At 37.9% G+C, this 11,711-nt stretch overlaps 1 protein-coding gene across 22 annotated transcripts in view; it reads right to left on the minus strand.

Annotated features, from left to right (window-relative positions):
* The window catches only part of mbnl2 (muscleblind-like splicing regulator 2), a 79,048-nt gene that overhangs the window by 16,454 nt on the left and 50,883 nt on the right, over positions 1-11,711 (minus strand). For 21 of the 22 annotated variants that reach the window (XM_067402915.1, XM_067402918.1, XM_067402922.1 and 18 more), the window contains 3 exons: positions 6,741-6,905; positions 6,442-6,642; positions 4,603-4,857 (listed from right to left, as the gene is read on the minus strand). In XM_067402915.1, coding sequence (XP_067259016.1) covers positions 4,603-4,857; positions 6,442-6,642; positions 6,741-6,905 — 621 coding nt within the window. Of the gene's footprint in view, positions 1-4,602; positions 4,858-6,441; positions 6,643-6,740; positions 6,906-7,682; positions 7,931-11,711 lie in introns of those variants that run through there. The other variant, XM_067402923.1, reaches the window with a different exon arrangement.

Below are 11,711 nucleotides of genomic sequence, written 5' to 3' on the forward strand. Positions count from 1 at the left end.
TAGGCAATTAACCCTAATTTATATATCGCCAATATTCCTCATTAATAAAATGCCATGCAAAAGTACTGGTAAGAAGTAGAGATGTGGCTTAATGGAATGACGGGCAGCAAAATATTTAGTAAAGAAAAACAGGACGCTTGAAATGAGATGACACTGAGGGCCATGCAAAAATGCTTCAAATCAGAATATCCACAAAAAAAACAAACAAACAAAAAAAAACTATGATGCTAGAATGTTGAAAAGAAAAATGCTTCTGTTCTTCTTTATAGTATAGTCACAGATTACAGCAAATAAGTTTGCGAGGGAAAGATAATGCACTTGAAGAGTCATTTAAAGAAAGATGAACATTTTATTAAAAGGAAAAACATCTATGCCTCAACTCTCTCGAAGCTCTGTTCAAAAACCTAGTGTGCTGCATTGCTGTCTACATAAGCTGCATTTCCACCGAAATTACCCGGAACAATTTGTCCCAGGAACTTTTTTCCCCCAGACCTGTTGCTGTCTGCATTTCCATCGCGGTCTCAAGTACCATGAAGATGCGGCAAATTAGTCTCACCACCGAAAGCGCCCAAGTCCCACCCCCGAAAGTTGCAGAACTTTGAAAAAGTACCACCTCTAGAGCAGGGACTTTCTGAGAGGGACATTTTTTACACGGAACTTCATATAGACCCTGGTTCCTGTGGTCGAAACAAACCACGAGTACCACCCTAAAGTCCCTAGTTCCTGGGGAAAGTTCCTGCAGTGGAAACACTGCTACCTTTTGAACCATAGATTACTTATTTGGAACACTCTACGTAGGCAGCAACTTAGTGCACTACTCAGAAAGCACTTCTCATGCAAAGTGCACTGTAGTCCCAACTAAAGTCTGACTTTTGCATGTTGCTAAACTAACATACTCTAAGCATAAAAATATACATCAGCAAACTGAACGATTTTAGCGATGCTTTCTGCATTAAAATCTAACTGTTCGCTGAGATTGTCACATGCATTCTGGGATTAAATTCTCTCTGAAGGATACTTGCTGCATGAATTTCTGCAAAACAAGGTATCTTAGAAAGCAGCATAAGTGTTTACGATAGAGTCTAGTGCTGTCCAGGAAGGCAGATCAGTAGGTTTAGGAACAGAGCTTATGCGTATACTTTTAATAAACATCAGAATGAAATGCACTTCAATTGTGCATGCTGAAGGCATTCTTGTAACCAAGAGTTTCATGTTTTGCTCCCCTCCGCCAACATAGAGAACCATTAAAATAAATATGCCACCCACAGGGATTTATCATACAGAATTACATAACCTTCAACTGGAAAAAAACACACAAAAAAACAAAGAGAAAATAAAAGACAAGAAAATGAAGAAATTATAACCGTGTCATCTGACTCTCTCTTTTAAACTCTTTCGCATTTGGGTTGGGCGCAGGGATCGATTGCTTCAGTAAGTGGCCTGGTTTAAACCCTAGAAAAAAAATCTGCTTTATTATCTGCAATGTCATTACATCATAATCAGGGAAAGGACATTGCACCTTAAGGCTAACAGCGTTTTACCCTGTAGCCAAAGCTGGCGGTTTATCTCAGGTCGCTGTATGCTCAGGAAACCTGGGTCTTTATTTTCACTCGTTTTATTGTTATGGCTGGTGAGCTGATACTGTCCTCGCGTCACCTTCTGACCCAGACGCCACAGTGGAAAAAGACAAAAGGGTTCAGGGCAAAAGCAAAAGCGAAAATGGAGTAAACAGCAAAACGAATGAGGCCAAGCATGTGAGTGTCATGACAGCAAACGCAGCAAAATAAAACCACACCAGCGTGAGATGTGGAAGCGCGAAAGCTTGCTGCCAAATACCGTGTCTACACTCCAAGCGAGTGACGCGACCAAACTAGATCCTTACCGCTGTAATCAATTAAATTAGTGATGCAGTGCAAGAAAACTAGATCTTTCCCATTATAAACGGCAAGCGTTTGTTGCATTGCATTGAAACTTGTAATGTAGTTTTATTGATTATAACAGGAGCTGTTCTAGTTCTTGCATTGCATTGCTTACTTGTGTTGTAGAAAAAAATACATGCTTTCATTATAATCCACAAAGCTTCCTACACTGCATGCACACAAGCTGTCAAATCGCATTGTGTTACTTGTAGTGTAGACAACTTAAACAGGAGCAAAATAGTTTTATTGTACTGCTCTGCTTGTTGAAGTGTAAATAAAACTAGATGAAAAAAAAAATTGTCGAGACAAACTTTATGTTGCAGGAATGCTGCAATGAAGCAATGCAAAATTGCATTACTTGTATTATAATCAACAAAGCTATCTATACCACTAGTTTGAAAATTTTCTTGCATCTTATCACTCTCTTCTGTTGATTATAATGAGAGTGATTTATTTTGTTGCACCACATTCCTTGCATGCAGTGTAAGCAAAACAAATTCACTCCCATTACAAAAAAGCTAGTCTACAAGCATGCAATATCAAGTTTTGTTGCATCACACCATTCTCAATGTAAAAAGTTTTGCTGATTATATCAGGAGCAATCTAGTTTTGTTGCATTGCGTTCCTGACTTGCAATGTAGAAAAATATCAGCTGCTCCCATAAACAACAAAGCAACAAAGCAAATGTGCAGTACAGGTTATGGAAGCTTGTTTCCGCCATGAAAAAGGCAATTTCAACTTTTTTTCTTGCAATTGCGAGTTTATATCTCAAAATCCTGACTTTTTTTCTCAGAACTACGAGATGTAAACTCTCAATTGCGAGTTATAAAGTCAGAAATGCATGATAAAAGTCAGAATTGTGTGATATAAAGTCAGAATTATGAGTTAGAAAGTCTACGAGTTTAGAGGAGTTTATATCACGCAATTCTGACTTTATAAGATGCAACTGCGAGTTTATATCATGTAATTCTGACTTTATAACTCGCAATTGAGAGTTTATATCGCAATTCTGAGAAAAAAGTCAGAACTGCTAGTTATAAAGTCAGAATTGTGTGATATAAACTCAGAATTATGAGTTATAAAGTCAGAATTGTGAGATAAACTCTAAATTGAGTGTTATGTCCAATTGTGAGGGGAAAAAAGACTGACAGTTTTTCTTAGAATTTCAAGTTTATCTCACAATTCATGCAGTTGCAAATTATAAAGTCAGAATTGCGAGACAAACTCACAATTCTGAGAAAGTCAGTTGCAAGTTTATATCATAATTCTGACTCTATAAGACACAATTACAAGTTTATATCATGCAGCTCTGACTTTATAACTCACAATTTTGACTTTTTTCTCAGAATTGCGAGTTATAAAGTCAGAATTGCATGATAAAACTCACAATTGTGAGAAAAAAGTCAGAATTGCATGATATAAAATCAGATTTGTCAGATAAAAAGTCACAGTCACCTTCTATATTTAGTGGCGGAAACAAGCTTCCATAGGTTTTCATGCATCACTCACTAGCAGTACACGTGGGTTCACTGGTTTTAATAGGAACGGGGTAGTTTTGTTGCACTGCTTGCTCGCATCAGAAAATCAACAAAACTATCAAGGCTGCAACCAAGCGATGCCACAAAATTGCATGCATGCAGAGATTGTGACGCAATAAAACTTGATAGCACCTGTTATAGGAAACTGTCTATACTGTAAGTAATGCAACAAAATAAACATTGCATACATTCAGAGATGTCGATGCAATAAAACATGATACTGTGGCACCTATTATAATCAAAGCCATATACAATGCAAGTGCAAAACGCAACAAAACTCAGCATCCCTTTCTTATAGCGGTGCACGAAATTCAGCGCTGCACTGCGTCGCTTGCTTGTAGCGTAGACAAATGAGAGCAGTCATGTGGCCAAAGATGCAGTTTCGCTTGGATAATAGATGAACCTGTGCATTCACGTCAGTTTGGTATGAAGATGTCATCCATCTCCTTAATTTAATCTTGACTGATTTGAGTAGAGTAGGCCTCCCATTGGGCAGAGAAATGGGGAAGAGTAAGCCGCCCCCTGACCTTGTGCAGTCAAGGGTGTGAGCAAAAAAGCTTTTAAGCCATCATGCTTATTATATTAATATCCTATACCTAATAATGATCGCATCAGTACAGTACTAGACGGATAAGAAGGGGGAGTGATTTTTATCACAAGGCTGTCTTCTCAAGCAACTCATCTCTTTGTCTCTCTCTCTTTACTCACTGTTTAATAGGACTAAAATCCTCCAGGGATGAGATAAGGGAATCGACACAGATTTGGCACGCAACCCCGCCCGGATTCTGGAGATGGGTCATGGCTATATAATAATAAAGCAGTGCTCCACATTTAACGTGCTAACATCATCAGATATCTTAATCGCAACCTCGGCGGGCACGTCTCAACATGTGTTGCCAATTGATTTTATCGTACACATAACCGAAAAGGTTTCACAATTCTAAGCACTGCCTTGATTACGATTCAATGTGTCGTGACAATGCAGTAAATTCAATTCTGCTGTAAATTAAATGCAGCCGGTGAGGCGCGTTGGTGTAATTTAAAAACCTTTACACACTTTAATGTTTTGCACAACATGACTCTTTAAACGTTGAATCGTATGCATGTTATTTCAATATGAATTGTGCATGCTGCGATTAGCTCACCATGGCTGCAGCGGCGGCCTGCGCTGCGACGGCAGTCTGGTTGGCCTGGTGCTGGGCTGCTTTGATCTTGGCCTGCAGGTGTGCTGGAGGGTGGAAATACTTGCACTTCTCGCGCGAGCAACGGCTCTTGATGTAGTCCATGCACACGGTGACCGTGTTGTCGCTCGTGTCAATCATGGGGCTGTCGCTAGGATGGGCGAAGCGGCAGTCGGTCTCGCCACGCGCGCAGTTACCCCGCTGAAACTCGCGACACACCTGGTGTTTCGCGGACGCAAAACAAACACGCAGACAAAACAAACAGGGAACACAACAGAAATGTGCAAACAGAGATGTGAGTCATTGAAGTTTCAAAGCTTTCATGTATGAGAACAGGTATTGTAAATAAACACATGGAGCTGAATATTAACAAAGGCAGTGACAGCCTCTCTCGGTGTGGGAGGGCTGCAGAGGAACAGAGCCTCTTATTATCACAGACATCAGTCAGTTGCTAAGTGTTCGCACATTTAGTGACACACACACACGCAAACAACCTTCAACTGTTATTGTTTCAACCGCACTGATCATTTTCTTGCAAGGCAGCGCTGAATTGAAATGCCTCACACTTCTTTCTGTCCTTCTCACACTTCTCTGCAATTAATTCAGCTCAATCTTTAACATGCAGACAAAAGCTTTTCGTCTTCATAAACTTCAATATTAAAGTTTGAAATCTCCCAGTGACCTTGACTTCACTCAAATGTTCGACATTCAGAATTTAACCGACAGTGATGATACTGAATTAGGACTGGTCTGCTTTCTTGCATCCATATGCATACTGAATTATGACTGGTCTTTTCTCTCTTACATTTATTTGCATACTGAATTATGATGGGTCTTTTCTTTCTTTCATCATTTCTTTATATTGAATGATGGTCTTTTTTCCCCTTTTTACATATATTTGCATATTAAAATGTCATTTATTTGCACACTTAATTGCGATTCAAAATATCAAGTTATCAGATAATTTCTTTCTTATGTCTGGCAATATCTTTCACTTTCTACCCATTTATCCCAAGGGTTCAAGTTTTTACTACTTAGTTTTAAAGTGTTAGTTCACCCAAAAATGAAATCTCTCATTAATGACTCACCCTCATGTCGTTCCAAACCTGTAAGACTTTGTTCATCTTCCGAACACAAATTAAGATATTTTAATGAAATCTGAGCGCTTTCTGTCCCTCCATTGACAGCTTACACAACTACCACTTTGACGCTTCAAAAAGAGATCATAAAACTACTCCATCTGAAATATGAATAAAAACGATTTTTTAACTAAACTGCTTAATTCATATGGATTAGTTTTACGATCTCTTTATGAACTTTTTTATGAAGTGTCAAAGTGTCTATGGAGTGACGGAAAGCTCTCAGATTCATCAAAATATCTTCATTTGTGTTTCAAAGATGAATGAAAGTCTTACAGGTTTGGAACGACATGAGGGTAAGTAATTAATGACAGAATTTTTGAGTGAACTGTCCCTTTAAGAGTTTGTCACTGGTGGTAGCTGCAGGGACTACAACACTGCATCCTTTTGAGGCCAAAAAGCATATAATTTTATATTGCATTTTAACAAAACCTTTCTGCAAACAATATTTTAAATAAGGTAAATGTTCAATTGTATTATATAGTAAATAATTTTAGTTAAAACCATGAACTAGACTTACTTTTTATGCTTTAGGTTTTCTAATACCTTTTATCTAGATTTCAATAATTGCAATGAGATTCAAACTCTGGTTCACAAAAAATTGCAGTTTGTCTCAAGCTGAATTAAATGTTGGCCTCCACAATGTCTCGGTGTGACGCATTACCTCGAGCTTGTCTGTGCGCAGTAGTTTCTGCGTGGAGGATGAGCTCGGCACGCTAACCGGCGGGCTGCCGGGGACGATGACAGGGGTGCTGGAGAGCATCTCTGTGGGGACCAGACCCATGCCGTGGCTCATGGGAGTCAGATACGGTGCGTAACTCAGTCCAGGGCTTGAGCCCAGACCTTGACTGACAGGAAATGTAGGCTGTGAAGACAATTAATATGATAAGATTACAACTTCCACTTCTTGAAGGCTCAAAAAAAGCAAAATGCAGCAAAAAAGAAAGACGCAAAGTTGCATACCACTGGTTGCATGGTGGTGCCAGGGATCATGAACTGCATCTGCTGGGCCAGCATCGCTGCTGCGGTCTTCTGCTGGATGAGGTTGTTGCGTCCGTTGATTTCCAGCTGCGTCTTCAGATGCGCTGGTGGGTGAAGGTACTTACAGTTCTCTCTCGTACACCGACCCTACAGCAAGAAAGATCACAAATGAGAACTCATAAGAATCTCAACTGTTCCTCCTAGTCAGAAAAAACCCCAGTAATCCCACAGGTATCCAAGAAAAGTCAGCCCATAAGTCTGCAATCAAAATTCAGAGATCTGATGAGACAATAATTTCTCAAATTCTCAAAAAAAGACTGATCTGATCTGTGCTCTTCACATTAATTTCATAGCTTTATACTGTCATTATTTGACTACAGACTCATTATATACAGTAAACACACATTAATAAATATACCTTTGCGAAAACACAAAACAACATCTATTTGCATATTTTTTATTTTACTTTCAACCCATTAACCCCGAGGGGTTAAGGTTTGTTTTCATTTATTTTCAAGAGTGGTAGATGCCACAACTACAAAACTGCATAATTTAGAGGCCAAAAAGCATAATATTATAATATACATATATTAACAAAATAAATCTTTTTGCAAGCAATATTTTAAAGGAGAATGTTTCATCATTTTATACATTTTATACAGTAAATCAGTTTAGTAAAAAAGCATGAAATAGACTTTGCGAGCGGGCAATATGACCGAAATCTTAATTCACGATATGAGAAAAGAGATTTTATTTTTAACATGTCAATATAGTACACCTCTGCAAAAAAGCAGCAGCAGCTAAAAACAGTGTAGAAATGACTCTACAACATGCATGAAATACAAGCAGCATCAATGCAGTGAAGATGTCAGCTCCATACTGCAATATTAATTAAGTAGGCCAAAGTTAGAAGAATGTTCTCACAAGGTCAAGCGTGTGTTTGCATTAAACCTCCACTGCAGGATATCCAGTGACACGGGAGGCCGAACTGATACAAAGATGTGAAAAATTGTGGAGGAGGGGTTAAAAAAACAAACAAAAAAAAAGAAAAAAAAAAAAACGCAGCGGTAGCACATACTGCGGACATGCAGAGACACAGAAAGAGAATCTCTCTGCCTCTGCAGATGCTGCGTCGCCCTGCATGCGTTCTACAGCATCAGCTGCTCGCTGGAGGTGTGAGATCTCCACGGTAACCTTGAGCACAAATATCACACGTTCATGCTACTTACAAAACAAGGAAATTGAAGGAAACAAAAATATAGATAGAATTTATTAAAAAATTAATACATTTTAAAGAAATGTGTAATAAAGTTATCTTTTAATTATATATAATTTAATTGTACACATTTATAAATTCTGTATTTTTCAATTCTGTTTTTAATGTTTAATGCTAAATTGTGTGTGTATATATATATATATATATATATATATATATATATATATATATATATATATATATATATATATATATATATATATATATATATATATATATATATATATATATATATATATATATATACACACAGTATATATGTATTTTTATATTACATTTATTTATATAAATGTATTATATATATATATATAAATTTTATATATATTTTCAGGTGAAAGTCACTTAAACCAAGTAGGATGTATGTAGTTGACTCACCCATCAAATGGCTGTCATTTCAAATGCCAAATACAAATGTATACATTTCCATGCATATTTGCTAAAGCTACTCAATCAAAACTAGAACAAATGAACCATGTAAACAAATGCAAAAAATTAAAAACTGTTTCAAAGTGGAAAGGCTGATGCATATATGTGTGCATGTACAGCAGCTTATCTATTTTGCGTTATCTTTAATAATGAGACTTATGTTTCTTTATCAAGGGTATGAAACCTTTTAAAGCAGAGATGTGACCTATATAAGCTATTGTGTACTCTCAGCACTGTTGCAGGGAGGTCACAAATCCCTTGAAAACATCTTGGGAAGCATTCGCAGGAATGTGCATGGTCAGCTTATCTGAGGGTTTGCTTGCTTGTTGGTTTATGACAACAAGGATAAAAGCACAAGACGTATCCAGGTATCCTTCCTTACTCGGATTACAATGGAGATAGTGTGCTATAAATAACGCAAAACTAGATCTAAACTGAGCATGGCTGTCATTTCAATGATCTCCAAACAGTTAAACAACGCTGAATCAGCTCACTGCAGCCCACCGCATGAGCGCCGCAGCGGCATGAACTGAAATAGCTGACTTTTGTTAATGTGGTCAAGACCATGGGTTATTGATCAGACCCAAAATATGTTGCATTTGCGATCATTTAAAAGCTTTGCGTTATTGACAGCTTTGAGTTTTCGCTCACCAGACCAACTATGCCTTAATGCGCACTCACTGAATGCAGCAGCATCTAGATGGAAGCATCTGAACTCGACACTGGGATCTGTAAAAAATTATGGGTCTAACACATCAGCTGAATTATACACTAATAATCAGTAATGTTTCTGGAGCAGCAACTGAGCATATTAGAATGATTTCTGAAGGATCATGTGACACTGAAGAATGAATGATATTTCACAACATTACTGAAGAGTGAAAAGAAGAGTGGCTTACTAACGCCACACTACAAATGAATCTGAATTTGAACTGAACTGCATTCTAGATGTATCAATCTTGCACAATAAAGTTGTGTTCACACTGACAGCGATTAAACCGATTCATTTTGGCAAAATGATGTACTGTTGATTTCTACTCGACCGCTTTATCTGACAGTATCACTGAAAATGACTTTGTTTGCTGCTGCAAACTCTTGTCAGTGTGAATGCTCATTAACATGCATTTACATTTGTCCATTCATGACAATGTGAAGCAAAACACGATCAATCTAGTTTCATTTAACGCATTTTATGTCTTCAAATGAGAAGAAAAGGAGTGGTTTACATACACAGCATCACAAATAGCTGACTTTTTTTTTTAAATGTGGTCAAGACCCTGGGTGACTGATCAGACCCACAATATGTTGCATTTGCGATAATTTAAAACAAATGATTCTTGAGCAACAAATGAGCATATTAGAATGATTTCTGAAGGATTAAGTGACACTGAAGACTGTAATAAGCATTGCATCACAGGAATAAATTACATTTTAAAGGGGTGGTTCAATGTGATTTCACTTTTTTAACTTTAGTTAGTGTGTAATGTTGCTGCTTGAGCATAAACAGTATCTGCAAAGTTACAGCGCTGAAAGTTCAATGCAAACAAAGATATTGTCTTTTTAACTTATGACAGTTTAGTGCCTACAAAAAAAACCGGTTTGGACTACAACAAGCTTCTTCCCGGGTAGGTGACATCATAAACCCTGCAAAACATGCCCCCAGGAACACGCAACAAAGAGGGTGAGGCCATGTCGTGCAGCATAATGATAGCGGAAGAGTTGTGTACACCGGACGCGTCACGTCAAAAGATATAGAACCCATTATAATCTGTGATATTTTCTACACTGGATGTGGCGTTGAAGACAGCTTCCAGTATCTACACGAGTTCAATGCTGGATTTGCACAAAGGCTTTTACTGAAAGAAGCAGTTCCCACTTTAAAAGCAAAAGCTACTGTTTAATGGCTTCAAACTGTAAGTACGATTTATTGTTTTTTATTGTCTTTTAAACGTATAGTTCTGTTGCTATTTTTGGTTGCATCAAGGACATATACAAAGGGCAACTCGTTTTTGCCTTGCTAGCCACTTAGCCAAATTCTAGATATTCTAAATATATTCAAACAGAAAACAACATTACTGTTTTACATGATCAAATAAACACAGCCCTGGTGAGCATAAGAGACTTCAAAAACATTAAAAATCCAAATTATTCCAAACTTTTGACCACTAGTGTAAATGATGTTAATATCATTCGTTATAAACACATAATCAATTATAGGCCAAGCTGAAGACAGGTCTAGACACTTAACACCCTCAAATTCCCAAATATGTAGCGCTGTAATCCATAGGATCAGGGTGCCGGTGGCTATCAATATCCCTGCTGGAATAACAGTGTTGTCCAGCCGTCCAGCTAAAAGCTGAAAGGTGTCAAAGCCAATCAGTCCAGGCCAAAAGACGGACTCTTGCGGCTGCTGACGGAGTGACGGATGGTGAGGAAATGTGAAAGATATCTGATAGTGGACTTCCACTTCTGCCGAGTTGAGGTATCGGGATTTTCGGGTGCTGTGCAAAGGATTGGAATATGTATGAGAGGTTTGATTTGCTGTGTGCACCCTGATTGAGAGGGGACTGCTGACTCAATAATGAAGAAGGGATGGTCTATTTTTATCGTCAAACTCGGCAGGAATGGTGCTGATGGAGGACGACAAGAAGCTCTGTATCAAATGACCAATCCTAAATGTGCTACACAATACTGCATAGCGGCAATTAACGGAGGCACCGGATTTAGAAATCCGAGATGTGATAACTAAGACATTACTGGAGAAAAAAGTATGAAAAACATTAAAGAGGAGATACAAGGTTCATGCCGGCTTGTCATTGCAAGTGGTACAAAGCATGCTAATATGCATCTTGTGGTGTAGTCTTGGTTGATGCTTTACTGCATTTCACATCCTGAAAGAAAAGAAGAGTGGCTTACTAACACCACACTACAAATGAATCTGAATTTGAACTGAACTGCATTCTAGATGTAGCAAAATCTTGCACAATAAAGATGTGTTCACACTGACAACGACTAAACCAATTCAGTCTGGCAAAATGATGCACTGTTGATTTCTACTCGACCGCTGTATCTGACAGTATCATTGAAAATTATCAATTCACTTCACTTTGCTGCTGCAAACCGTTGTCAGTGTGAATGCTCATTAACATCTATTTACATTGTGTTCTGACCATTCTTGACAATGTGAAGCAACACACGATCAATCTAGTTTCATTTAATACATTTTATGTCTTGAAATGAGAAGAGAAAGA

The sequence above is a fragment of the Chanodichthys erythropterus genome, chromosome 12, assembly GCF_024489055.1.
Source record: "Chanodichthys erythropterus isolate Z2021 chromosome 12, ASM2448905v1, whole genome shotgun sequence".
NCBI lineage: Eukaryota > Metazoa > Chordata > Actinopteri > Cypriniformes > Xenocyprididae > Chanodichthys > Chanodichthys erythropterus.